The sequence below is a fragment of the Struthio camelus genome, chromosome 27 (assembly GCF_040807025.1).
Source record: "Struthio camelus isolate bStrCam1 chromosome 27, bStrCam1.hap1, whole genome shotgun sequence".
NCBI classification, from domain to species: domain Eukaryota; kingdom Metazoa; phylum Chordata; class Aves; order Struthioniformes; family Struthionidae; genus Struthio; species Struthio camelus.
Genome location: NC_090968.1, coordinates 5,479,374 through 5,507,154, shown reverse-complemented (window position 1 = coordinate 5,507,154; position 27,781 = coordinate 5,479,374). Strand labels below are relative to the sequence as shown.

Here is a 27,781-nt window from a genome sequence, read left to right as displayed (position 1 = left end):
GCCCAGCTGGGGGAAGTGGGTGCAGAAGGGGGTGCAGGGATGGAGCCGGGGGCTGCAGGGTGCGGACTGGGGATTGCAGGGTTCAGAACCGGGGGTTGCAGGGTGCAAACGGGGATTTGCGAGCTGCGAACCGGGGACTGCGGGGTGCAGAGCCGGGGGCCGCGGGCTGGGGGTTGCGGGGTGCGGGAGCGGCGCTGCGGGCCGAGCCGGGGGCTGCGGGACGCGGTGCCCCGGAGCGCGGCGCGGCCCCGCCGCCCCCCCCCGGCGCTGGCCCCGCTCCCAGCCCTGCGCCCGGGCCCGGCGGGCTGCAGGGGCCGAGCTCCGCGCTTGAACCCGCCCCCGCCAGATCTCATTTCCCTAAAAAAAAAAAAAAAAAAAAAAAAAAAAAGAGGGAGCGAAGAAGGGAAGGAAAGAGGGGAAGAAAAAAAAAAGCCGCCCGCCCTCCCGGCCTCGCTCCTGCCCGCCTGCCCGCAGAGCCATGGCCGGGCTGCGGAGCTGCGGGCTGCTCCTGTGCCTGCTGCTGGCCCGGGCCATGCACTTCCCCGACTACTCCTACGTGCTGGAGGAGGAGGAGGACGCCGAGCCCCTGGACTACAAGGACCCCTGCAAAGCCGGTAGGGCCGGGCCGGCGCCCCGCCGCGGGGATGCGCGCCCGGGGCCGGCGTGCAGACAAAGGGCAGCGCTCGGCTGGGTGCGCGCGTGGGTGCGCGTGGGTGCGCGCGCGCGTGGGTGCACGCGAGCGCGGGCTGCGCGCCGCGGCCACCCCCCACCCCACCCCCCCGGCCTGGGGGCTCGCAGGGGGTCCCGGGGCTCCCCGGCGCCGCGCTGGCCCCGCGGGCTGCCCGCGGCCGAGCCCCGCTCGGGGGATGCAGCCGGTTGCGCTCGGGCTGGGGAGCGCCGCGGGGGCAGCTGGCTCCGCGCCCCGCTTTCTCTCCGCGGCCCCAGCCGTCGGCTGTCAGCGGCGGCGGGTGCTGGCACCCCGGCCGGGCAGGGCTGGCAGCCCCCAAGCCCCTGGGGCCAGCGCGGCACGGGCCAGACCCGAGATCCCTGCCTGGAGGCTTCGTGGCCAGTTGGCGTTTTTGTTCACTTACAAACCGCAGCAAGAGAAAGCTCGTCCCATCCGGGGCCGGCTGGGCTGGCACTGAGCGGGACTCCTGGGACGGGACGGACCCTGCGCGGAGCAGGGCTTAGCCCAGGCGGTGTTTGCTAACGGGCCGAGCGCCATCGGTCCATCTCTGCTGAGTCTCTTATCTCCGCGCTGCCGAACAAGCTGGGTCAGGGGATTGCTGAGTTGTTATTCATATTTTGGAAGCGTCCAGAGGCCCCAGCTGAGAGCGGGCTAGGCGCTGCAGAGAGATAGTCCCTGTCTCCGAGACCTCGCGAGCAAGATAAAGGAGATGAAAGGGCAGGAGGGGAAACTGAGGCACGGGAGAGACCCCCCTGCTCAGGGCAGAGCGTAGAGGTGAGGGCTTGGGTCTCGCAGGATGGTCTTGCGTCCAGGCTGGAGGATCACGTTTCTCTTTAATGGCATTGTCTGCGCTGGAAGGCGTCTGTTGATATAACTTTGTCTACATGAGGGCTTTTTCTGGCCAAAAATCCTTCCCTTCCTGCCCTCCCGGGCTGAAACAGCTAGGCTTGCAAAACTGTCCGGGCAGAGCCGGCTGGAGGCTCTGCTCAGCTTGTGCCTCGAGGGAGAGATGGGACTTTACTTGTTGAGGAGCTGAACTAACTGGGGATGACTTTGCCGGGAGGGGAAGGCCCCTTATCTCCCCGGTGCTGCACAAGCCGAGACCCTGGCGGTTCCTGCTCCCGGGACCGGCGAGGCGGCTGCTTTCCCCTCCTTCTCCCGTCCGCGTTTACTAGATCCTTATGTGACTAATTCAATTACTGTGCTTATGCCCAGAGGCCCCAGTGGGGGATCAGGCCCTGCGAAACGCCGCGCGAGCAGGGGATTTGCCCCGGCCGGGCTCCCTGTCGCCCGCCGAGCCCCGCGCGGGGCCGGGGCTGGCGAGGAGAAGCCGGGACGCTGCGGGCGAAGGGCACGGGCGCGCGGCGAGGCGGGGGCGCGCACGGCGCTGCGCGGAGGAGGCTTGCCTCGGCGGCGCCCGCCGGGCTCTCCCTTCGCCCCGCGCGGGGAGTTGTTTTTGTTTGGAGGCGAGCAGGGCAGCGAGTTTCCCTGGGATTCAGGCAGCGCCGGAAACAGCTGAGCGCTGAGGCCTCGCCGCTGCGGCTCCCATCAAGGCTGCGGGGAGAGGAGGCGGCGGGAGGGGACGAGCCAGGAAAGGAATCTGGTTTTCTCTGCACAGCTCATGCCAGAGGTATCCTGAGGCCGCCCGCCCAGGCAGGACGGCTGCCCGCGGGCCGCGAGCGCTCCCGGCCGCCCCGCGCCCGGGGCAGGGCGATGCCGTCAGCCCTGCCCCGGTGCCAGCGGCCGGGACGGAAGGAGCCGGCTGTGCAATCTGCTCGGCCTCCCCATCTATCCCGGGCAGCTTCCCCGGCTGCCCGGACACCTAGAGGGCACCTGCGGGACTTGGCTGGGAGCTGTGGCCTTTGGATCAGTCCCCAGGCATCCGAGAGGGAGGAATCCGCTGCGGCCCTCGTTTCCCTTTGCAGGGCCAGCAGGATATCCCGGTCTCGGTGCCCGGCGGGGAGCGGAGCGGCGGTCAGGCTGGGGCCCGGCCGCAGCCCTCCCCGCGCCGCTCCCCCGGGGTGCCCGGCTGCCAAAGGGAGCCAGGTCGCTCCCATCCGACCCGCCTGCCGTGCGGGGAAAAGGGCCCCGATAGCGTTTGCACAGAGCTGTCTGTTTGCGAAGCCTGCGTAAGTGCTAACCAAACATGTCCAGCTGGAGTGTTTGCACTTGCCTTGCCCTGGGAGATGAGCGGGAATCGCTGAGCTCCTCAGCAAGCTCCCGGCGCCCCCGAGCTCCGCCGCCGCCTCCCGGGCTGCCTGCGCAAGCCGGGGGGCCGGTGGGCTGGTGCTGCCGGCGGCCGTGCCAGCCTGCCCGCCGGGGCTGGAGCCCGCCGGCACCGCGGCCGCCCAGCGCGGCGCCTGCCCGGCAGCGGCGGCAGGGCCTCTGCAAACGGGGCAGGGGCGAGCCCGGAGCCCGCCGCGCGGCTCCTCGACCGGGCGGCCGCGACCCCCCCCTCGCCGGGCGGCCGAGCTTCCCAGACGCGCCTGGAGCGCTTTGGCTCCCGACGCCTGGGTTTCACCTAGATTACACTTTCCAGGCGTAGTCGACGGAGGCTACTGCTTGCAGTCACACTTGTCAAGCTGCCCAAAAATATTTTCCAGCCGTTATATGTCACTTATTCATGCCGGGTAAAATCCACCCGCAGAGCCGGGGCCGGCGGGAGGCCTGCGGTTTGGGGCTCGGGGCGGCGCAGAGACCTTGTAAGTCTCTGCCGGGTCCCGGGATCTGCTTTATCTTTGTGTAATCACCCGTTTGGCGCGGCGGCGCGCCGGGGGGCTGCGGGGCCGGCTGCCCTGCCCGGCCCGGGGGGCCCGGCTGGCTCTCGGCCGGCGCCGGGTGCCGCGGAGCGCCGGCAGCGGGTGGGTTTCCCCTGGCGAGGCCGGGGGCTCACGTGCCCGGCTTCGTTACCCCCCCGGGAGTCTCCCGGCAGCCTGGGAAATCCTCCCGCTGCTGATTCTCGCCGGCGGGTCGTGTCGAGAGGGAGATGGCACTTCCTGAGGCTTATCCGCTGCTGTGCCGGCGCTGGGAAACACATGGCCGGCACGCAGACGGGACGGCGGGCGGCAGCCGCGGCCGGAGGGGCCGCGCGCCGTCTCGGGGCCCCCCCGGGCCGGGGAGAACAAAGCAGCCGGGCGAGAAGGGACAACGGGGAAAGGCGGCCGCGCTGGGCTGGCCGGGAGCGGCGCTAGCCAGCTCCGTGCAGCATCTTGCGGGAGGTTTTTCTGCCGTTTTTTATCTTCACGACCAGCCTGGCGCCTCTCTCCGCCATGGAGGGAGTTGTTCCGGGCGAGAACATGCCCTGCAGGTTGCCCGTGGCTTTGCCGAGGCTCCCGGAGGTCTGCGGCAGCATGCCGAGCTGCCGGCCCCGAGGCGCTCGGCATTCACGGCCCCGATGGGTCGGCGTGCAGGGGTAGTTTGGGGGATATCGTGCGCTGGACGGAGAGTCCTTACAGCCAAGTCCAGGCCGGCAGAAGGCCTGTCGGTCGCCACCGTTACGTTTATTCGGGGGGGCCTTGCCTGGCGAAACCGCCCGCTGGGCATGCAGAAGGCAAGGAGAAGACCACCCTCTCTAGCGCTGCGTGAGGATTTAACCGGCCCGGCCCGGGGGCTGGGAGCAAAGCTCGGGAAGAGTTAAACGGTGCCTGGGCGCGGGGCGGTGATTAGAAGATTGAGCAAGAGGGGCACGCTGGGGGCATCTGCCTGTCGCCAGAGCAGACGTGCAGAGGTCCCGGGAGCGGTGCAGCACGGCAGAGCCAGCGCCGAGCACCAAGGACACGGGCGGCAGCCACCGCCAGGGCTCCTGCCGCTGTGCCGTCCCGCCGGGGCCGCCTCCGGCTCCGGGCAGGAGAGCGCGGCTCCTTCACACGGATGCGGAGATGGGCCTGGGGGCTGCAAATCCTTCCCTTTGCAGCAGCTCTCCTTTTGCCGAGCGCCGGGGCCAGCAGCGTGGGACGCTGGCGGGGAGAGCGTGCGCCCGCCCCACCTCCCCGCGCCTCCCCGCAGCGCTCCCCCTGCTTCTCCGCCTGTTCCCAGAGGCTCCGACATGCTTTAGGTTTCATTCCTGGCCCTGCGTCCTCCACGCTGAGCCCTGGAGGAGGCTTTCTCCTCCGTCTGCTGTCACGGAAGAGGAGCAGTAGGAAAATCCTCCCCTGGAGTGATCAAACCCTCTCTCCTCCTCGCGACCTGCCCTTGGACGTTTATTAGCTGGAAACTCTTTGCTGACGCTGGCCATGTTTGCTAGAGGCCAGGCTCTGCTGAACTCGTCCCGGCTACTTATTTTGTGCTATGCTGCAGTGTCGCCAGCCCCCGGCGGGGGTCCGAGCCCCTCACCGTGGTGCTCGGAGCGGCAAAGCCCGCGCAGGTGCCGGCTGCAACGTCGTGCGGGGCCGGTGCTGGAAGCCGCCGGCGCTCAGCTCTGCCTCGGAGGCTAACTCAGCTCAGGAAGGACTTTGGGGGAGTGCAAAGTGGGAGGGCAGACCGGAGGATTGCAAAGGGGCGCACGGGCAGGACAGGAGGAGAGGAGAGGGGAGAGGAGACATCCCTCCGCGTAGGACACTGAACTGCAGCATCTCTCCCTTGCCCAGCGCCCCTTTCTGCCCGCGCCCGCCGGGCAGAGCGTTCCCGGCACGCGGAGACGGCCAGGCAGGGCCCCGTGCCCACGCGGCCCCCGGGGCCAGCAGCGCCGGGGCCTCCCCACGCCGCAATTAGCAGGGGCCGGAGCGCACGAGTCGCTAATTATAGGCTGCCCGAGCAAGCCAAGAGGCCGAAGGTGGTGAGCAGCTGGAAACGCCGAGCGGAGACGCCGTGCCAGGTGTCAGCCCGAGCCCTGGAAGCCGTCGCCACGTCGGACGCCGCGCGGAGACCTCGGGGGCTTCCCGGCCGGGGGATGCCTGGGCAGGGATGGCGCAGCGACACCCGGGGACGGGGGAGCAGGCTGACGCGCTCGCTGCATCCGGGGGGCGAGAAGGCCGGGCCGGGGCTGTGCCGGCACGCTGGGAATGTGCTGCAGGGAGCAGGCAGCACGGAGAAAAATGGGACTATTTAAAGGCCAAAGTCGGCACAGGAATGAAAGGGGGCACGCTGCCCGGGAGCAGGCTGCAGGCGGATGTCGGTGCCTCCGCGGGAGCGCCTTGGCGCGTGCGGACGCGCTCCGGGGTCCCGTCCCGCACAGGCGAGCCGTGCGTGGAGGAGGGCACCGGGCTCTCCTTGGGTGCAAGAGGTCGCTCATCCCAGCCCCAGCTCCAAAGCGAACTGGTAACGGCTGAGGCTGGCACGGTGCCGGCTGTTTGCACACTGGTGTCCGGAAAGGGCTGGCGGGGGTTTCCCCAGTGCTGCCCAGCGCCATCCTGCCCGTGCCTCAGTTTCCCTGAGGGGCCGCGAGCTGGCCTGCCTCCCGGCACAGCCGCTGAGGCTGAATTCCTGTATTGTGCCGGCCGTGCTCGTACGAAGGAGCTCTGGGAAAGCAAATATTCCTCGCCCCGGCGTTTACAGCCTGTCTGCTCCCTCTCTCCGGCTGCCGGCGAGGGGCACCGGGAGAGGGGCTGCGCGACGCGGCCGCGAGGAAAGGAGAGGGCCGAGCTCGCCTCTGCTTTGCATCTGCATCCCGTCCCCCCCGGCCCGGCGGTCTCCGCAGCACCACGCCGGCATCCTGGGGAGAGGAGCTGGCTTGTCCACAGGCTGTGGGAGCAGGATGAGGCCGGCAGCTGGTGCGAGAGCCTCGGCAGGAGACAGCAGCCTCCGGCAGCTTTTCCCATCCCTGCGGGCCCCCCGGCGGGCGCTTCCCAGGGATGCTCTGGCTCTGGCTCTGTTGGCAGCCGCCGTCTGTCCCCGGGCAGGGCGAGCCGCCGAGCCTGGGGGCAGCCGAGCAGGGAGAAGGGATGCTCTGGGCACCCATTCGCGGGGCGCCGGCTGCTTTTCCTGCGGCCCCGTGCGTCTCGCAGCAAGCGGCACCCGTTGCGGGTGCAGCTGGGCTGGCGCGAGCCAGCAAGGGGGAGGCGCGAGGAGCATTCCTCGCATAGTTAATGGCTCGCCGAAGCCAGTAGGATGCTGCTCTGTTGACTCCGAGGCTTTACTAGCCTGGATGCACCTTTGAAACAGCTCTGCTCCGTCCTGCCCCGACTGCACCTCTGGCCTGGGCAGAGCAGCTCCTTCCCTTTCCCCTTGGGCACCTCGATCCCATCCCTGCTCCTCCGGGTGCGTGGCCCTGGCTCGCGCGGGGAGCGGGAGCGATGCACGTGGCTGGGGCTCGCACGAGGGCTCGGCAGCACTGGCACCAGGCAGAGCTGCAAAGCAGCGAGGGAAGGGTGGGCTCCCCTGCGCAGCACGAGGGTGCCGCAGGACCCCTCGCCATAGGAGCTCATGGGCCAAGCGTGTGCATGGTTTCAGGCGGTGGTTGGATAAATTCATGCAGAAAAGCCTTACTGAGGAAGGGCCGTTAAACCCAGACCTAGCTGTAAATCCCAGTTCAAGGAGCGCTGGAACGGCCAGAGCCGGGTGGATGTACCCCGGAGCAGCGTCGCTCCATGCGGCAGCCGGCTCGCGCCGCGGGCGAGCGTGTGCCACGGCTCTCCCTCTCTCCCACACTCCTGCTCGTCCTCCGAGGCACCGGCTTCCCGGCCCTGCTCCGGCTTCGCGGGCGGGCTGGTGGGGAGCTGGGCAGGCGCAGGGGCCCGTCCTCGTCCTTGGGTGCTGTACGCCCAGGCTCCTTCAGCCCAGACTGACCTGAAACATGATCCTCTCCTGTTTATCTGCTGGCTCTCCTTTGCCAAGGTTTCTCCCACCAATCTGTTTGCTTTTGCATGCTCACCAGAACATCACGTTCACGCCGTGGGCTCGCGGGCCCTTTCCCTTGCGTTATTTTCCTGCAACGCAATTCCCAGCCTTGACGGAGTCTGAGGTCAGGCTCATCCGGAAATCTCAGCGATATGGGAGAGGCCAGGCCTTCGGCAGAGGTCCCCAGGCCTGTCGGCTCCCCTCTGCCCCGCTTGCTTCGGCCGAGGCTGTGAAGGATGCTGAGCACCTGCTGCATCCCCGGCATGCCAAGGTGGGGGCACAGGGGCCAGGCACGGGGACGCGGAGGGGACAGAGGGACCTGGCGAAACGTCAGGATGGCGGCCGAGCTGCGCACGCTGGAAGGAGCGTGCCTGCAGCCTTGGGACGGGGTGCTTCAGGGGCTGGCCTGTGTCCGAATAAAAACCTTGTTTGTCTAAATATTCAGCCCTGGGATTACATCATTGTTCTAAGAACCCGAAAGAAAAAACAGTACAAAAAGTCAAACAACAGTGGAGGGCTGAGTTATCTCCCGGCCGCCGGTCGGGCCGGGGGTGTGCGGGGCGCTCCCGGCATCGCCGAGCGGCAGCTCCCCAGCCCCGTCCCCGCTGGTGCCTGGCGCAGACCTCGGGCTTTCACGCGGGGCCGCGGGGCCGGGCTGCCAGCGGCACGGGGGCCAACGCCACCTTCTCAGCCTTTGCAGTAATAAGGCGACGGGCTCAGGGTGGCTGTGGGGTGTCTGATGGGGAAACCGAGGCTCGAGGCGAGCAAAGCTGGCCTAGGGATGCTTGCGGTTGCGGATGGCTCGGGGCTGAAGGGCTCGGGGGACCCTCCGTGGCAGGTCCCCTATGGCAGGTGGTTTTCTGCTTGCTTTTGCTCTTTGCTTTTGCATCCCATGCGGGGACGGCGCAGGGTCCCCGGCGGGGCAGCGCGGCGCAAGCTGGCGCTGGCCGGGGCACGCTGATATTTGCCGCTGAGGCTGGCGGCGCTGGTGCCCGGCGCTGTGTTTGCAGAGCGCGGGCGAACCGCGGCGAGAGGGACCTCCCTCTGCCCCGACCCTGCCTCCCCGCACCCTCCCGCTGCTCCTCGCTCCCCTAATTAAACAGCTTCATTAGGGCAGCCTGGCGGGGGGGAGGGAGGGCGATGCCTTGCCCTGCCGTGAGAAACCCGCTGGCCCCGGCTTCCCCGCCGGCTGCCTGCGCCGTCTCCCCCTCTCCCGGGCGCTTTCCCCCGCGAGGGTGCAGCCGACCCGCGGGGTGCCGGCGTGGCCGAACGGCGCGTGGCGGCCGCGGCGGGCCGTTCCCGCACGCTGCGGGATGCAGCCGGCCCGGCCCCTTCCCGCCGTGCTGCCTTCGGCCCCGGGGAGCCGCGGGGCCGGTGCCGAGGCCGTTGCCGCCGCGGGCCGCGGCCACGCTGGCGCCGGCTCCCGCGTGCTCCGCAGAGCCCAGACAGGTGCCCGACTGCCTGCGGCGGCGGGCTGGGGCCGGCACCTTCGGCCCGCCGGGCCGCGAGCTCCCCGGAGGCTGGCGGGGACCCTTGGGTGCCGGCGGGGTCGGAGGACGCGCTCGGCGGCGGCTCGGCTGCTATCGCCTGCGAGCGGCAAACAGCTGACACCGCCAGCCCCGATGCTAGCGGGAGATAAGCAAGTCCCAGCAGCGCGGCATCAGTTACCGCCAGTGTCCTCCGGGAAATTAGCAGCGTCTCGGGAATTTTGGCAAACAGATTCCCCCCGCCCCGCTTCACCTCGTATCGCCGGAGCAGCCGGCGCCGTTCCTTTGCGGATCGCTTTAGCCCCTTCCCGCGCGCAGCGAAGCCCCGCTCGCTTCCGAGGCTGGAGAGGGAGCCGCCGGGGTCTCCTGGCTCCCTGTCCCTGCTGTCCCTGCTCCCGCTCCAGCCCGGGGCTGCTCCGCTCGCGCGGCCGAGGGCCCAGGCGTCCTGGGCCCTGCCCCCCGCAGCCTGGCCCCCGCCAGACGTTTCCTTTGGCTCTGGCAAGCGCCCGAAGCCGCGGTGCCGTCTGCGGCCGGAGGCAGCCCCCGGCCGCGCCGCTGCTGCCGCCCCGGAGCCGTGCCGCTGCCCGGCGTCACCGTCGCGCTCGCGCACGCGGGGCCCAGCTCTCGCCTTGCGCTTATCGCTGCCGGCATGTGGCTGCGGCCTTGGGGAAAAAAAGGGAGCTGGGGGTGTGAGTGTTGCTTTCGGGGGGAGAGAAAAACAAACAAAAAAAAGGAGCGGGGGGCGAGCGCTGCTCCTGCCGTCGGGCGCGAGGCGGCTCCCGGCCGGCCGCCGCCGCCTGCCCGCGCCGCCTCCGCTCCGCTGCGGAGGGGAGGAAACAGCAAAACCCCAAACCAACGTGGAAGTTTCTAAATCCAACGCTCTGGGCTGTCCCTAGCGTGTCCTTACGGGGATCGCTGCCAGGACACCTCCTCTCCTCCACCCCGCGCCTTTGACGTCCCCTCCGCGAGCGGAAAGCCACCTTCCCTCCCCAGGGGCTCCGAGGGATTTTTCGAGGTGCTTTTGCCGCTGCTGCCGAGCCGTTTGGCGCGCCGGCGGGACGGGGGAGCCGGGCTGCTTTGCACCGGCTGCGAATGCAGCCCCACGTCCCCGCGTTCGCTTGCCCGGCTCTCTCACGTATCCCAAATCCCTCACATATGGTTTCTATATCACTTGGCTCCGGCGGCGCTTGCTCCGCTGTAAGCGAGCTTACTTTCCCTTGTCTTTCCAGGCGGCTCTTGGCACGTCCTCGCCGCGCTGCTCTCCGTCCCTCTCGCGGCCCTGGTCCCCCCGGCGCGCTGCCCGTCCGGACGCGTCCCTCCCGGCGGAAGCGCGGGGAGGCTCGGGGCCGCTTCCCTCCGTGCTCTGCCCTCCTGCTGCAGCCTTGCGGCACGGCTGCCGCCTCCGCGGGCCGGCGTGCCCGACGCGCCCGCCCGGGGCCGGGGACGGGCAGGGGCTTCGGCTCGGCGGCGCGCGCAGCCCGAGGCTCGGGCCAGGCGGCTGCGAGGCTGCTCCTCGCCCGCCGTCCCCGCGGCTCTTGTTTCCTGGGTTATGCGAAGTGTCCTGTCTCGTTTTCATAATTAGTGGCTCTTTTGGGATCCACTTGTTAACTGCCTTGGAGCACGGGCTTGGCACGGCTTCCCGCTCGCGCACTAGCCGATCCAGCCGCCTGACTCCCCGCCGTGCCCGGGTCCCGCGCGCCTCGTGCCCTGAAACGCCGGCGAGGGCAGGCGCTCGCCGAGCCCCCGCGCCAGGCGAGGAGCCGGCTGCAGCCCGCGAGCCCGCGGCCGACGGCCCGGCTGCCCTGGCGCCGCGGCGCTGCCTGACCTCGGCCAGCCCTGCCTCGCACGCCGCAGCCTTTCCCTGGCAGCCGCGGCCCCGGAGGCTCGCTGCCGGCCAAGTCCCGAAGCCGGGAGCTGCATCCTGCAGCTGATGGCCACCCGTTGGTTCCCGGAGGGTTTCCAGGGAGCAGGGTGGGTAGGGAGCAGGGGAGGAGGAAGAGGAGGAGGAAGGGCCTCGGCCGCAGAGGTAGCCGGGGAGGGCTGCGTCCTGCAGGCGGTCGCGGCCGCAGGAGGACGCCGGCGATGAGTCTGGCTTGAAGGAGCTGCGGGAGGGCTCACGGCTCTCTCCCGGCGTGCGGACCTGCGCACCCACCCTGCATCCCCTCCCACATCCGCAGCGCGCACTTGAGCCTCTTAAGCCTTATAACTCGACCGCCCCAAAAAGCCGGCGGCAGGCAGGGTTTTGCAGCCCTGCCCTTCGGCCGCCAGCCGCCTCGGCGGAGCGGTGCTGGAGGGAGCGCCCCGTGCACGGCCCCGGCCCCGCGGACGGACGGACGGACGGACGCCCCCCGCCCGGCACGGCCTCGGGGCCGGCTCTGCTCCGGCCGGGGCAGGGCGCAGCGGGAGGCGCGCCCCGTGCCAGCGCGCGCGGCCGGCCCATATGGCTTCGATTCCCAGTGGCAGATGGATCGGAGGTTATTCGAGCGTCCCGTGGCTGTCGGAGTTCACGCCGGGAGGTGTGTGTGTGGCAGGAGGATGCAGGAAGGGACTCCCAAATGCAGTGTTGGGTTAAAACAATTTTGCAATACAAATAATAATAGAAACCCTAAAAAGACGTGGACCCGGCTTTATGCAAACCAGATGTGAGCGCCGCGCTGGCTCCAGCTGCTGGGAGAGCTGCTGCTCCAGCGGGCCGGGAAGTACGGGGGCAGCTCCAGCCAGCACCACACTTGCTTTCCCTGGCCGTGCTCTGCTTGCAATTAACGGAAAGCGAGGGAGCGCAGAGGGAGGAAGAGGAAGGGCCTGCCTTCATCTTCGGGGGCACGTTGGGTCAGGATGGGCTTCTCCCCCGGGCCGGGGAGAGGCTGAGCGCGTGGGGAGGCAGCGAGGGCCCCAGCGCGGGCTCTGCCCGGGGGCAGCCCGAGGGGCGTCCGTCTGTTCGGGTCCGTCCCCCGTCCGTCGGGCTTAGCTCTGCAGGGAGCGTGCCTTCGCGGGGGGAAGCTCTGCCGTCTGCTTGCAAAGCAACGTCCCTCTGCAGTGTGACCAGCCCAGAGCGTTTCCCCGTCGCAGCTCTGGTCCCCAAAACACCCGCGGGTTCAAAACCTGAGCTTTGAAATCGATGACCCCCCCCCCCACCACCGGCTCCTTTTGGGTGAGAAATGAGGGTCGGGCTTAACGCGTGGGCTCGCGCCGCCTCCTCCCCCGTAACCCCGTCCTGCCGCGGCTCCCCAGCTGCCTTCCTGGGAGACATCGCCCTGGACGAGGAGGACCTGCGGCTCTTCCAGGTGGACCGGATCGTGGACCTGAGGCACCACACCGTCCGGCGGCTGCCCACCAACTCCTCAGGTACCGCCGGCGAGGCGGCCGGCCGCGCCGACCCCGCGAGGGGCGTCGCGAAGGGCTCCCGGGCTCCCGGCGCTCTCCTCCGCGCAGGGAGCGACGGCACCAGCGCCGGCGGCCCGCGCCGGAGGAGACGCGGCAGGCAGGGCCAGCGGCCGCGGAGCCGCCGCGCCGCCACGTCCCGGCCCGAGCGCGTGTGGCCCGACGGCGTCATCCCCTACGTGATCAGCGGGAACTTCAGCGGTGAGTGCCGGGGCGGCGGGCGGCAGGCCGGGCGCCGGCGGGCCTCGGTTTCCCCGCCGCCGGCTGACGGACGGCCTCCCGCGCCCCCTCGCAGGCAGCCAGCGAGCCATCTTCCGGCAGGCCATGCGGCACTGGGAGAAGCACACCTGCGTCACCTTCCTGGAGCGCAACGACGAGGACAGCTACATCGTCTTCACCTACCGGCCCTGCGGGTAAGCCGGGGGTGGCCGCCCCGGCCCCGGCTGCGGGAGCGGGTGCCCGGAGACGCCGGCGGGATGCTGAGCCGTGCCGGCAGCGGCCCCATCCATCCTCCGTTGGCATGGATGCTGCGGGGCGCCCGCGGACGGCAGCGGGCTGCCCCGGGGGTGGCAGCAGGATCCCAGCGCTGCGGGCAGAGCCGAAGCCCCCCCTTTGCCAGGGATGCTCAGCTGCAACTAAGCTGCGCTGCGGCTTGTGCGAGTGCAAGGGGCCAAGTCGAGCCCCGCTGATGCGCCTTGGCACTGAAACGCCCACGTTGCAGTGGGCTCAATGCTGGCCTGGGGCATCGCCCTGCGAGCAGCAGGGCATGGGGTTTCCGAGGCGGGAGAGGGCTGCGCGGAGCCACGCAGGAGGCGCGCGGCCGTGCCTCTGACCGGCGGCGCTCGCTGCTGCGGGACGGCCGGAGGGCCGCGGCGCTGCACCGGTGGAGGCTTGCGCGGATCATGCCAAAGGAAATAGGGGTTTGGAAGGGATCAACTTCTTTGCGCTCCGGGGCACAGACCAAGCCAAGCAGATGGCGGTTAGGAGGAGGCTTTCCCCGGGAATAGATCAGCTCAGGCCGCCCGGCGGCAGGGTTTGCCACTGCTCGCCCTGGCGCCGGCAGCGCTGCGTGGGCGCAGTGCCGGCTCGGGGCCGCAGCGTCTCCGAGCCGGCAGCCTTGCAGAGGGGTTGCAGCAGCCGAGGCGTCGGGCTGCGGTGCAGGGGCCCGGCGGCGGAGCAGGACGGGCCCAGCGGGAGCTCCGCGGGGCGCCGGGGCCGGCCGAGCCCAGCGGAGCTGAGCCATCCCGGTTTCCAGGCAGAGCTACGGTCGTGGGCAGGCAGGCTCAAGTTTCCAGAGAGCTGAGGCTGCAGGAATGCTTTCCAGATGCTCGCCTCCGAGCGGGAAGCGGGGAGGCCGCTGCACGCGGCCTGAGTCATGCCAGCGCCTGGGAAAGGGCTGGGAATTCCCCAGCGCCGGGGCGAACCCGGTGCCACCCCGCTCTGCCCCCCCCCCCCGCCCAGGTGCTGCTCCTACGTGGGCCGCAGAGGAGGGGGGCCCCAGGCCATCTCCATCGGTAAAAACTGCGACAAATTCGGCATCGTGGTGCACGAGCTGGGCCACGTCATCGGCTTCTGGCACGAGCACACGCGCCCCGACCGGGACGACCACGTCTCCATCATCCGGGAGAACATCCAGCCAGGTAGGGCACCGGCCTCCACCCCGCTTCCTCCGCCGGTCTCCCCGTGGCGGACCGCTGCCCCGGGCAGCCTCACCGCGGCCCCGCGCCCGCTCGCCTCCCCAGGGCAGGAGTACAACTTCTTGAAGATGGAGCCGGAGGAGGTGGAGTCGCTGGGCGAGACGTACGATTTCGACAGCATCATGCACTACGCCAGGAACACCTTCTCCAGGTACGCGTCCAAGGCGCCGCTCGCCCGCCCGCCCGCCCGCGCGCTGCCTGCCTCCCGCGGGCCGGCGGCATGGAGAGCTGCCAGGGGGACGTGGCAGGAGGACCGGTTTGGCTGGTAGCGAGGTGGGTTGCCAGGAGGGAGGAGAAGCCCCCCCACTCCCCGGGGCACCGGGCTCCCGCGTGGCTCTGCCACCGCGTCCCGGCCCCCAACGCGGCGCCGGGCTGGTCCCCGCGAGCGGGGCTGCCCCTCGCCCGGCGTATTTCTCCTGCAAGCTCTGACGTCCTTGTGCCCATCCATCACCCGCTGGCGGATGATGCCCATCTCCAAAGCTGCCCTGGGCTTCCCGTGGCCCAACTCTACTGTTTTTTTGAGCTGATTACGGCCTGATTTCCCCCCGAGCAAAGGCTTTGCACAAGTGCCCTGCAGCGGCTCAGTACGCCCAGCCCCGGCGCTGAGCGCTGCGCTGGGCACAGGCCCCCCTCTCCCTCGGTGCGCGCAGGATGAGGCTTGTGCACCGCCTCGCCGGACGGCCCGGGGGGCGAGCAGCAGCGGGAGGAGGGACGGGGCCGTTTCCCGGCCCTGACGCCCTTCCAGGGACAGGGACGACGCTGTCCCCGCCGTCACCCTCCGCGGCCGGGCGAGGACACGGCCCGTCGGCGTCGCGCGCCCTGCGGCCCGGCTGACTCACCGGCGCCGCGCTCTAATTACACGGGCTGTTTTTAGCATCCTTCCCCCCCGCCAGTGCACAGCGGCCCCGGACCTGGTGTTTCCCGGCTCCCGTGCTGCCGCTCAGCCTCTCTCTGCTCTGTTCCCAGGGGCATTTTCCTCGACACCATCCTGCCCAAGTATGACGTGAACGGGGTCCGGCCGGCCATCGGCCAGCGGACGCGCCTGAGCAAAGGAGACATCGCCCAGGCCCGCAAGCTCTACCGCTGCCCGGGTGAGTGCCGCCCTCGCGCCCAGCCGCGCTCCGTCTGCCTGGGTGCCCCCTTCCCGGTGGGAAAAAACGCTCCTTGGGACCTCCCTGCCAGAGGACACCCAGCGGGCTGCCCGGCTCCTGACGCTGCCCCTTCCCGCACTGTTTCTGAGCGAAAGGCAAGTAGCGGGAGGGCGTTTTGGCTGCAGCGCGGCTGAGCCTTACGCGGGGCCGGAGCAGGTCCCGCGGGACGGGAGAGCGTGGCCCGGCCGCAGCTTCCCACGGCGTTATGAACGGGAAGAGCCTGACGTCAGGGAGGGCTCGGGAGCGCAGACGGGACGGATGCTCTCATCCTCGCCCCGGCTCGGCGAGGCGCCCGCTGACCCCTCCTTTGGCATCCGCCGTCCGGCAGATGTTGGGACGAGGGCAAGGAGAAGCCGCTGGCGGACGAGCTGGGGAGCGTGCGAAACGCCTGGTTCGCGCTTGCCTCCCGCGTCCTCGCCTGGCCGGCGGCTCCCGGCCGCTGTCTGCCCCGGAGAGCCGCGAGGGCCTGTGAACAGCCGGGTCGCGGGTTTTCCACCGGCCGCGCGGGGATTTCAGCGGGAGCCTTGCGACGGAGGCGGGGAAGGGGCACCCCAGCGCCGTCGGCACCCTTTGGGGTCCTGCCTCCCGGGTCGGCGCCCTGCAGGAGCCGCAGGGATGGGGCCGTCGGCACAGCCCCGTTTCTGCTCCCGGCACCTCTCGCTGCCCAGATCGGTGCAAGGCACCAGCTCCGGGCACACGGTCGGGGCTTCGCCTGCAACATCTGCAAGGAGTTTGTCCCTCGGTGCGCTCCCGTTTAATTCCAGCGGCTAATTAGCCGCTTGGAAAAGGGAAGCCTTTGTTAGAGTCCCCGCCAGCCGGGCCCTTGCAGCGGGGAGCTCGCATTCGCCGCCCCGGGGCCGCGGGGGAGCAGGGCTGCGAGCGCCTCGCTTCCAGCCGAGCAGGAAAAGAGATCAGTTAAAGAAAGACGCGCACACACACACAAAAAAGCACCTCTGCAGCCCTGCTTTCCCTTTGTTTCCACTGTAAAACCGGGGGGGGGGGGGAAGGCACTGAGCCCGGGTTTTCCTCGTCTTTCTCCGTTCCACCTTTCATCTCGCGGCCCCCCGGCAGCCCCGCGCTGGTCGGGGAGGCGGGGGGCCGCCCGCCTTGGCTGCGGGACAGCGGCAGCCGAGCGCCGCTCGCTCGCCGCCGCGGCATCATGTGGCTTCCAGATGGCAGCGCTGGGCTCGCTCCAGGGACGGCCGAGCGAAACCTGCCCGGAGCCGGCCGGGCTCGCCAGCGCGGGGGGACGGCGGAGCGGCGGGAGCGGGGACGGCGGCTGGGAGCGTCGCCAGCCGCCGGGGAGGGGGGAGCGCCGGAGGTCTTGGGGGTTTTTCCGCACCGAAGTGGGACTCGGGGTTGCAGCGGCCACGTGGCGCCGGCGGGTTTTCGCGGAGCGCTCCTCCGGCACGGCGGTTCGGGCGGCGAGAGCGCGGAGGCGCGGCCAAGGGGGGACGCGTCTGGTGGGAAAGCAGGAGGGTGTCGGGGTCCGAAGCCCGGTCCTCCGCGCCGATGCGCTCCCGGGGGCTCCTCGGGCGCGAGGCTTGACCCCCGCCCGCCCCTCTCTCCCCAGCCTGTGGCGAGACGCTCCAGGACAGCCAGGGCAACTTTTCCTCCCCCGAGTTCCCCAACGGATACTCTGCCCACATGCACTGCGTCTGGAGGATCTCCGTCACCCCCGGAGAAAAGGTACCGCGCGCTCGCCCCGGCTCCTTCCAGCCTTCCTCTTCCTCGCCGCTCCCATCTTTCCCTTCTCCCTGCTGCCAGCTTTGGCCCCCGGCCCCGGCGCACCCCGGGGCCGTTGCACCCAGCTCGCCCAGAGCAGCCCGCGGCTGAAACGCGGGCGCCCCGCTCGCGCGTGCCCTGGCCGAGGAGCAGATCCGGGCGCCAGCCGGGCCGCTGGCTCCCAGCACGCGGCGCGGCAGACGGGCTCGGCGCGGGGGTCTGGCCGGAGGGGCCGGGGCCGGCTCACCCCACACTCTTACCCGCCCTCCTAGATCATCCTGAACTTCACCACCCTGGACCTCTACCGAAGCCGGCTGTGCTGGTACGATTACGTGGAGGTGAGAGACGGGTTCTGGAGAAAGGCCACGCTGCGAGGTAACCAACCGGGATCGCCTGGCCCGGCCGGCACGCCGTGCCGCGCTGGGGGCCGCCGGCACGCTGCGCCCCGACTCCCGGCCCTGCCCCTGCCTCCCTCCCCTCCGGCTCGGCCCTCCCGGCCGGACACGCCAAAGCGGCCAGGGACGGGGAAGAGCTCGGAGAGGCTGGGGCTCAGGGTGCCCCATGGGCACAGCGAGCGGGACGTGGGGTGCACCGGGGCCCTCAATCCCCCCCCCACCCACTCCGTGGCCCCCTACCCTTCTGGGCTTGCTGCTCTGCAACATGCCCCCGGCCCCCGGGGGAACAGTTGGCCTTAAAAAGGTCCCGGCGGTGAATCGGGGGCAGCTGCCGACTCCCAGCTCGCGAGCCCACGCTGCCCCGGATGCAAGCCAGCCAGGCTGATTCAGCCGGCCGGCGCGTGTCCAGCTCCCCGGGGAGGGCTCTGCCCGTAACGTGGTCCCGTCCCGGTGTCTCATCCCCGCCAACACGTGCTGAACGTTCCCGCGTAGCAGTGCTGGCGCTGTGCTCTGGGTGCTCCCCCTCCCAGAAGCACCCGATTTCTGCAAAATGGCCGGAAAAGTAGGAGAGCAGTTGGGGGGAAGGAGTAGCCCTTTGCCATGGGGAAGCTCCACGGCTCGGTGGGGAGGCGCGTGGGGACCGGCCGGGAGAGCCGGGCGCCCGGGGCGTGCGGGCGAGGAGGCACCGGCCCCGTGGGCAGCCGAGCGCGCCTTGCTCCCCAGGCAGGTTCTGCGGGAACAAGCTGCCGGAGCCCATCGTCTCCACCGACAGCCGCCTCTGGGTCGAGTTTCGCAGCAGCAGCAACTGGGTGGGCAAAGGTTTCTTCGCCGTCTACGAAGGTACCGCGGGCTGGCAGGGCTGGGAGGGGGCTGCCGGGAGCCCCCGGCCGGGAGGGTATCCCGGGTCGGGCTCGGCGCTGGGGACGCCGCGGGGCGCCCGGCTCCTTCGGCGGCGGTGCCGGCTGGCTCAGGCTGCTCCGACCTCGTCTCCCGTCCAGCCATCTGCGGCGGGGACGTGAAGAAGGACAACGGGCACATCCAGTCTCCCAACTACCCCGACGACTACCGGCCCAGCAAAGTGTGCGTCTGGAAGATCACCGTCTCCGAGGGCTTCCACGTGGGCCTGACCTTCCAGTCCTTCGAGGTGCGCGCGCCCGGGGCTGAGCTCGTCCTCCCGCCCGCCCCCCGGCCCTTTCGCCGTCGTCCCCTCGTGCACAGCGGTGCAGCCGGAGGCGCGCTCCGGCGGGATGCTGCGTGCCTCCAGGCTTGGTCAGCAAAGCCACGGAGATCCCCAGGGCGAGGAAACGGAGTCACGGGCTGGGGGCCGGCGGCTGCGCCCAGGCTCGCGGTCCCGGAGCGGGGCACAGTTTGGAGCGGTCCCGGCTGGAGCTGGGCAGCAAGGTCCCCTCCGCCCTCCCCGTCCAGCCCCCCTGGGGTGAGAAAGTGGCATCTGCCTAAAAGCGAGAGCGCATGATTTCCTGCGGGGCAGCGGCAGCCTCTGGGCTGCTCTTCCCGCCCTGACCCATTGCGCTGCCCTTCCGCAGCGCTCACCCTCCGTGCCTCAGTTTCCCCACGTGGGACAGCGGCACCAAACCGCAGCCCCGCCGGGACGGAGGAGCGGCAGCGCGGGGAAAGCCGTGCCCGGCAGGCTGGGGGGCACGGCACGGGGCGGCCGCGGCCGGGCCAGCACCACCCCGCTGATGCCCGGCCGCCCGCGCAGATCGAGCGCCACGACAGCTGCGCCTACGACTACCTGGAGATCCGGGACGGCAGCAGCGAGTCGAGCAGCCTCATCGGGCGCTACTGCGGCTACGACAAGCCGGACGACATCAAGAGCACCTCCAACAAGCTCTGGATGAAGTTCGTCTCCGACGGCTCCATCAACAAAGCCGGCTTCGCCGTCAACTTCTTCAAAGGTACGGGGCGTCCCTCGCGGGGGCGACGGACCTGCCGTGCCCCGCTGCGTGCGCCGGGGTCCGGCAGCCCCGGGCGGCCGCTGAGCCCCGCCGCGCTCTGCCTCCCCGCGCCCAGAGGTGGACGAGTGCTCGCGGCCCAACAACGGCGGCTGCGAGCAGCGCTGCGTGAACACCTTGGGCAGCTACAAGTGCGCCTGCGACCCGGGCTACGAGCTGGCCTCCGACAAGCGCCGCTGCGAGGGTGAGTCCCGGAGGGCAGGTTTTTTTGGAGGAAGGGAGGGGGGAAAAAAAAAAAAAAAGCAAGCCCTGCTGCCCTCTGCAAGGGGCCGGGGACCCCCGCGCCGCGGGAAGGCTGCTCACGCCGCTCTGTGCCTCCCGGCCCGCAGCCGCCTGCGGAGGTTTCCTCACCAAGCTCAACGGCTCCATCACCAGCCCCGGGTGGCCCAAGGAGTACCCCCCCAACAAGAACTGCATCTGGCAGCTGGTGGCCCCCACCCAGTACCGCATCTCCCTGCAGTTCGACTTCTTCGAGACCGAGGGCAACGACGTGAGTGACGCGGGTCCCCGCTCTGGGCGGAGGGGCCGGGGGCCGGGCCGAGGCGGCCGGCGGCTGGCGGGCGCCCCGGGCGGCACCGCGGCGGCCCCAGCCCTGCCCCGTCTGCCCGGGCCCCGCAGGTGTGCAAATACGACTTCGTGGAGGTGCGCAGCGGGCTGACCGCCGACTCCAAGCTGCACGGCAAGTTCTGCGGCGCCGAGAAGCCGGACGTCATCACCTCCCAGTACAACAACATGCGCATCGAGTTCAAGTCGGACAACACCGTCTCCAAGAAGGGCTTCAAAGCCCATTTCTTCTCAGGTAGAGCCGCGCGGCCCAGCCGTCCCTCCCCGCGTCCCCGACCCCTCGCTAACGCCTGCCCGCGCCCGGGGGTGCAGTCCCCGGTCTCCAAGAGGCTGCAACCGCTCCAGCTTGCACGGAGGTGGCAGCCGGGCTCCCGCCAGGTTTTTGCTGCCTCTCTGGGCTTTTTGCCTTTCCTGGGGGCAATTAGGTCCTACTGTAGCTGCTGAGATGCTCCCCTGAGGTTCCCAAACAGCCACCCCAGGCCTGTGGCAACCAGGAGTCTGGGCTCATTGCATCGGCAGCAGCCAGTTCGGCCTGAGGAAAACCTCATTTGCAGCAGGGCCGGCCAAGCGCTGGGGACCGGGACAGGCTCGGCCCCGGGGGAGCCAGAGGCAGCTCCGGGGAGCAGCTCCCCCTCCCGCCAAAACCCTGCCCCAGACCGGGCACTGCACTCCCGCGGCTCGCGTCGCCGCAAGGAGCACGAGGGCGTCCCCGTCCCCGCTGCCCCGTCCCGCCGCCGGGTCCCCGCTGTGCCTGCCCGCGGCGCGTCGCCTGCCTCGCTGCGCTGCTGGCTGCGCTGCACGACCCCGCTACGCTGCACGGGGCACGGCGGTCCGCGCCGCCCGGCCGCTCTGTCTCCGCTCGCCGCGACGGGCCGTGTCCGGAGCGGGCGCCGCGCGCTCCTCTGCCCGGCACGGGGCTCCCGGGGCGCTCGGCATCCCGGCCGGGCCGGAGCAGGGCGGCAGAGCCTCGGGGGGCATCCGGCCGCCACGACGTCTCAGGTCTGCGGAGAGCAGTCGGTGCTCCCGAAAACCATTACCTGCTTATTCCTGTCTGTTCTGTGTTCCTCTCTCCTCTCCCGGGCCGCCCCGCCAGGAGATAGCGTCACCTTCTGCCTGGTCTTTGGGGGGAGGGACGGGGACACGAAGCAAAACTCACCGCAAGCGATGGCAAAGCTCGACGCGGGGCCAGCCCCACGCGGCGCCGGGCGGCTGCAGCCCGCGGCGTGCGCGTCCCCCGGCCGGGGGCTGGCGCGAGACCCTCGTGCAAGAGAGGGTCTCTCCTTGGCGCAGCCCCAGCCCCGGCCCCCTGGACATCAGCCCAGCTTCGAGCTGTGAACAGCACCACCTGCATAGGGCTGGATTGAACCGCGCGCTCCAGAGTGCTCCAGATTGGGGCCTGGGAGGATGGAGCTCTTTGCATCTCCCGTGGGTTTTTTTTCCCCCCCTCCATCGAGGCCTTTTTAAGGCAGCACGGACACTCGGCTATGGCTGCGGAGGGCCACCAGAGCTGGTGTCCCAACGAGCCCTCGGAGTCTCCTCCCGGCGCCGGGCACCGGCCGGCCGTTCCCGACGCAGCCCCTGCAGCCGGCTGGAGCAGCAGAGACCCGAGGGCAGCCCGCTGCCGGGCCGGGGGTATAGTATCTTTGCTTTATTTTTTAATTAAAACCAAGGCAAGTAAGGTAGCCCAGCCTGGCCCTGCCATCAGGAGTCACCACCCTCCAGCAAAGAGAGACCTCAGGAAAGCCCGGCGGCTGAGCGGCAGCGGGACCACGGGGCGTCCGGGTGAGTCTCCTCTCTTTGCGCCCCGGGGTCGGCGCCGGCCCCCTCCCGGGAGCCCCGGGGCCGGATGCCCCCGCCGCGGCGTGCCCGGGGGCTGCTCCGTGCCTCCCTCGCCTGCGCTCTCCTCCGCCTCCCGCCGGGACGCGCGGCGCTCCCCAGGCCCCCGTCGCCGGTCTGCTCGGGCACCCCCTGCCCGGGGAGGCTCCCGAGGCCGCCAAACGCTCTCCTCTGCCTCTCTTTGCGCAGGTCTCCGGGCTTTCCCGTCGGCAGGACCGCGCCGGAGGACTCGGCCAGACCAGGGGCTCCTCGTCCCCCGGGGCGCTGACCCTGGCTAGCGTTTCTCAGCCAGCCCTGGGCGAAGCATCTCCCACGCGGCTCCTTTTTACCGCGGAGGGTCTCCGCGCCGCCGCCGGGCTCTCGTTCCCTGCGGCCCCTTTCGCCCCGAGCGCTTCGGATTCGGACTGCCATCGCATCCCGGCAGCCTCTGGGCGCCGCGGGAAACCTCGCTGCCCCCGCTGCTCGGGCGCTGAGCCCAAAGCGAGGACGGGATCGCCCTCCCCCTCGGAGGCGCGAAGGAGAGCGGCACGAGGCAGCCACGGACAGGGCGCCCGGCAGAGTAGCAGGAACCGGCTTGCTCCTTTGCAAGCCCGGAGGCGCTCAGCTAGCGCGTAAGGAAGCGTTCGCCCGGGAGGGAGCCTGCCACGGTGCCCGCACCCAGGTACGTTGCCCCGTTCTCCCCGTCGGGCCCCGGAGCGTTGCTTCCCGGCTGTACGTTTTGCGCGACGTGCCCGGCGGGCGCCGGGCTGCTATCGCGGCCGCGCGGTGCCCCGGAGGCGGCCGCGTTTCGGCACCGCCGCGCGTGGCGGGCTTTTAGGAAGGCAGCTAGGTGCAGACTCGGTGGCGCGCCGTGCGGATGCGGGCGCGAGAGCGCGCCGAGGGCCCCGGCCGTCAGGCGCGGTCTGCAGGGGGCTGCGGGGCAGAGAGCAGGAGCAGACCCGTAGTTTGTATGCTGGGATAACTGTAAGCGCACGTCACCGTTTCGTTCAATAAACGAGCTGATAGAATAAAGGATTGCTAAAGACACCATGCCCGTGGGCTTCTTTCCTCTGCCAACTCTCTCGCTCTTGTCTCGCCCGCCCAGGCTCCCTCGGTCCTTCCTGCGGGGCCATGCCGCACACGCTCCCCCTTTGCTGGAGCCGCTCTCATCCTGCCCGGCCCGCGAGAAGCCCCTTCCCATCCCAAAACGGGCCTTTCCGCCTCGCGTCCTCAGTCAGACCTAGGAGACATCAGGTTACAGCCTCGTGTTAAGAGGCGTATTAAGAGCAGGGGCTCGGGCGCCTGCAGATCTCCCGCCGGGGTGTCTCGGGGCCGGGCTGGGGCACGAGCCCCCTCTCGCCGCCGGCTCCAGGAGGGAGCCGCTCGCCGGCACTCCCTCGGCATCGCCCCTTCCTCGCCGCTTGGCACCGCAGGGCGCTGGGCACGGGGGCGGCGAGCTTGGCACGGAGAGGGGCCGGGGGCTGCTCCGGGCGCTGGCGCGAGCTTCCTGCTGGCTTCCCCGCACCGGCCAGGACGGAGAGGAGGCGCCAAGCGCTGCCGGCGGCGGGCGGGCGAGGGCCAGGACGGAGCAGCGGGCCCCAGAGCCCGGCGAGACGGCCGGAGCGGGCGTCCCGGCGGCAGCCCTTCCCCGCTCCCTGCCCAGCCGGCGCCTCGGAGCGTCGCGCCCGTGCCCGGAGCGGAGGCTCCCGGGGGTACCCCAGCCCGCGTCCCTCCGCGCTCCCGCACCGGGAGAGGATGGTGCCCGGCCCTGGCACGGCGATAGAGACCTCAGGCAGGTTGTGGCACCTCAGAGGTAAGTAAGGGCGACCCAGGCGGCCTCCTTGCTCGAGGCGAGCCCAGAGCCCGCTCCGACAGCCTCCCCGCGCCTCCTCCGGCCTGGCCGCCCCCAAACCCCTGCGGCATCAGTCCCCGAGCGGTTCGCAAAAGGCAAAGCCACCCGCAGCCCGCCCGGACCGCCAGCAGGGCAGCTGCCAGCCGCCAGCAAGGCTTGAGCCTCCCCGGAGCCACCGGCGCCTTCCTCCTCCTCCTCCTCCTCCTCTCGGCAGAGCTGCTCCGCGCCGGGCCCCGGGATGCTCCCGCGGGGGCTGGCGGCAGCTGCGCCTCTCCCGCGCCGGCCCTCGCCTGCCTGCTTGCCCGGTGCCCGCGCTCGAGTCTGGCCGCTGTGCATGCCCCACCGCCTCCGCTCGCCCGCCGCCACCGCCGCCGCCGGCCCCCCGCTCACCCCCGCTCCCCCTCTTCCCCCCCCCCCCCGTCTCTGTGTCTCGTTGCAGAGAAGAAGCAGCAGCTGCAGCCCCCGAAATCCCGCCCGCCCGGCCTGAAGTTTCGCCTGCAGAAGCGGCTGCGAAGCCCCTCCTGAGCCGCGCCGCCCGCTCTGTCTTTCTCAGGAACGCCACGGCCCCGGCCAGCCGCCGCGGGAGCAGGGCCGGGCGGCCGGAGCCTCGCTCCCGCCAGCGCTCCCGGCCCCGCAGCCCCTTGCTTGACAGAACTGGTTGTTGGCCCCCCTCCCCTTTTTTTTTTTTTTGGTTTTTTTTTTTGGAGAGGGGGTGGTTTTAAGCCCCTTCCCCCACCCCCCCCCGCCCCGGCCCCCTTTCCCGTTGTTTTTAGACTTCTCCGGTTTGTCATTGACCAGTTGACCTTGTTTTCCGATTTTTATCGTGTCTGTGACATTTCCTGTCGATGAGTAAAGAGGGACTCCCGCGTCCTGGTCTTTCTTGTGCATCTTTGGTTGTCACTGTGTGTTTTTCTGCCTACCCGTCCGTACCGTCAGCAGGTAACGGTTGTGGCCACGGCGCGCCGAGCCCGGGCGACGACCGCCCCTCTCTTAGACCCGCGCCAGGCGCGGGAGCCGCAAGGACGCACGCGTGCTCGCTGCCGGCCGGAGGCGCTTGCTTGGCTGGTCGCTCGCCTCGGACGCGCATCCGGGCTCGGCGGCGGGTCGGGACCGGCCGGCGCGGGGTGCCGCGGGCGCCGGAGCGTCGAGCCGGGCAGCGCCGGGGCTTTCGCTTGCCCAGCGGCCGAGCCTCGCCGCACGCGTGCCCGCCCGCCCGCCCGCCGGCCGGCCGCCCCGCTCACCCGCGCCCCGTCCCTTCTCTCCTAGACAAGGACGAGTGCTCCAAGAACAACGGCGGCTGCCAGCACGAGTGCCTCAACTCCTTCGGCAGCTACGAGTGCCAGTGCCGCAGCGGCTTCGTGCTGCACGACAACCAGCACGACTGCAAGGAAGGTGGGTCCCGGCCGTGCCGGCGCCGGCGGCGGTGCCGGCGCCCCGGCCCTGAGCCCCGCTCTCCCCGCAGCCGGCTGCGACCACAAGGTGACGTCCATCTCCGGGACCATCACCAGCCCCAACTGGCCCGATAAGTACCCCAGCAAGAAGGAGTGCACGTGGGCCATCACCACCACGGCGGGGCACCGCGTCAAGCTGGTAACGTGGAGCGGCGCGGGGGGGTGTAGCGGGGCGGCAGCGGGGCCGGCGGGGCTGAGCGCGGCCGGCTCCTCTCCCCGCCGCAGACCTTCACGGAGCTGGACATCGAAGCGCAGCAGGAGTGCGCCTACGACCACCTGGAGGTGTACGACGGGAGGGACGCCAAAGCCCCCGTGCTGGGCAGGTTCTGCGGCGCCAAGGAGCCCGAGCCCCTCGTCTCCTCCGGCCACAAGATGTTCCTCAAGTTCATCTCCGACAACTCCGTGCAGAAGAAGGGCTTCGAGGCCACGCACTCCACAGGTACCTGCGAGGCGGTCGGGCGACGTGCGGGCGGGGGGCACGGAAGGGCGCCCCGCGCGGACACGGCGCCGGCGGGCTCCGCGCCTCCTAACCTCCCCGCTGTTGGGTTCTCCCCAAGTGTGCGGGGGCCAGATGCGTGCCGAGGTGAAGACCAAGGACTTGTATTCGCACGCGCAGTTCGGGGACAACAACTACCCGGGCGGCTCGGACTGCGAGTGGGTGATCATGGCCGAGGAGGGCTACGGCGTGGAGCTCATCTTCCAGACCTTTGAGATCGAGGAGGAGGCCGACTGCGGCTACGACTACATGGAGCTCTTCGACGGCTACGACGGCACGGCCCCCCGGCTGGGCCGATACTGCGGGTCCGGGGTGAGCGCCATGCCTGGGGTCGCGTCAGCTCGGCTCCAGCCAGGCCCCCGCCCCGGCCGGCTCAGCCCCACGCCCGGGGGTATCGGGGGCTCTAAGCAAGGGTGCAATCCCCACTTGCGTCCCCAAGGCCAGCAGCGCCAGCTGGCAGGCGTCGCTGCGAGTATTGCAAGGCTTTTGCACCCTTGGCGCCCTCCCAAAGCAAAGCCCAGCGGGGCGACGGAGCGAGCGGGGCCCCGACGCTCGAGCATCCCTGGGAGGGGGCCGGGGTCCCGCCGGGGACGAGCCCGGGGCCCTGACCGCTTCTCTCCCTCGCTGCCCGCCAGCCGCCGGAGGAAGTCTACTCGGCCGGCGATTCGGTGATGATCCGCTTCCACTCGGACGACACCATCAACAAGAAGGGTTTCCACCTGCGCTACACCAGCACCAAGTTCCAGGACACGCTGCACACGAGGAAATGACGGCCCGCGGGCCCCGTCCCGGCCGGCCCCGCGCCGCGGCCGGGCAGCAGCAGCAGCAGCGGGAGGAGGAGGAGGAGGAGGAGGGCCGGGAGGAAGGGGGCAGCGCTCCCCTGCACGGACTGCCCAGAGGAGCACACAGCCCACCTCAGCACTCAGACACGCTCGCAGGGGCCCCGGGGCTCGGGCGCCGGCGGGCGCACGGGGGGCAGCGGGGCGGGCGACGGGGGGCTCCCCGGCCGGTCGCTCCCCCGGCCGGGGGCATCGGCGCGGGGACGCCCGCCGCGGCCGGCACCCGCTCCCCTTCGCAGCTCTCTGAATGTACAAACCAGTAACCGGGAAGAGCCCAACACACACAAGGTGCTGTCTCTCTCTTGTAACGGTGTAATAAATACTCTCGTACTTGGACGCCGACGGCCTCTTTGCTTGGGATCGCTTTGCTCTCGAGTGCCCGCGGGCGAGTCGGGGCATCGCCGCCCTGGCTGCTGCCGGCGCCTACGCCGCGCGCCCCCCGCTCCCGGGGCGAAGCCGCGCCGCGGGAGGAAGGCGCGAGCAAACTTCTGACGTCATCCCGGCGGGCGGTGACGTCACAGGAGCCGTGGCGGGGCCATGGGGCCGGCGGGGCGGCGGCGGGCACCATGAGCCTGGCCGAGAGGAGAGGATTGGAGGCGCCGCGCGCCCCGAGGCAGCTCTCCGGCAAGATCACCTTCTCCACGGCCCGGTGCATCCTGCAGAGCTCCCGCAAGGCCGCCCAGCCCGGCGCCGGCCGCGGCGCCAGCCCCCGCCGGCCCCCCGCAAAGCCGGCCCCGTGCCCGGCCGCCCGGCCCCGGGGCAGAGCCCAACAGCCCGGGGAGGCGGGCGCCCCACGGCCGCGCCGCGGCAAAGCCAAGGGCAGCGCCGGGCGGGCCGGGCGCGAGGGTCTCCGCCGTTATTCCAGCAGCCAGTCCAGCAGCGGGAGCGGGAGCGAGCCCACGCTTCCCGGCAAAGCCTGCCGGGGAGGGAAGCGCAGGGCTTCCCGCCGGCGCAAAGGTGCTTTTCCTAGCAGAAGGACGAGCCGGCCGGGACGGCGTGGGAGGAAGAGGAAGGGAGCCCGGCGCGAGGCATGGCCGCGAGCCATCCCCGTCACCCTGCTCCTGGAGGTGCCGGTGACCCTGTGCCTGGCCGGGGCGGATGGGGCTGCGCGGGCGCCCTGCCCAAGCCCTGCGGTGCTGGTGGCAGATGGGGACGTGACGGAGGCGTCCGGCGGACGGAAGGGACCCGGCGGGGAGCAGCTCGGGGCCAGGCAGGAGGGGACAGCGAGCCGCGGCCGGCGGCGGGGGGCTCTCCCCAAGGGCATCGTGTGCCAGCAAGGAGCCGGCGCCGAGGGAGAAGAGAAGCAGGGCGAGAGCGAAGCGGGCAGCGCCGGGTGGTGGGAAAGCCTCCAGAGCTGGCTGCTGTCCCTCGAAATCTATTTGGAAAACGCAATCAAAGACTAGCCGTGGCGGCCGGATCCTGCACTGGCTCGAGTGTGTCGTCAGCCCTGGCACGCGCCGGTGGCCCTGCGCGGGCCATCTGCCGGAGCCGGG

General features: G+C 70.7%; 1 protein-coding gene across 1 annotated transcript; it reads left to right on the top strand.

The window, feature by feature from the left end:
• Window positions 1–390: 390 nt before the first annotated feature.
• On the top strand, window positions 391–26,628 carry BMP1 (bone morphogenetic protein 1). Its single transcript, XM_068920702.1, has 20 exons — window positions 391–614; window positions 12,181–12,294; window positions 12,382–12,531; window positions 12,626–12,743; window positions 13,792–13,970; window positions 14,073–14,178; window positions 14,994–15,118; window positions 16,752–16,867; window positions 17,176–17,278; window positions 18,022–18,138; window positions 18,297–18,442; window positions 19,019–19,214; window positions 19,330–19,455; window positions 19,601–19,761; window positions 19,890–20,070; window positions 24,769–24,894; window positions 24,965–25,092; window positions 25,179–25,392; window positions 25,511–25,761; window positions 26,085–26,628. The coding sequence occupies exons 1-20, from the start codon at window positions 479–481 to the stop codon at window positions 26,217–26,219; spliced, it is 2,928 nt and encodes a 975-aa protein (XP_068776803.1). The 5' UTR covers window positions 391–478; the 3' UTR covers window positions 26,220–26,628.
• Window positions 26,629–27,781: the final 1,153 nt, after the last annotated feature.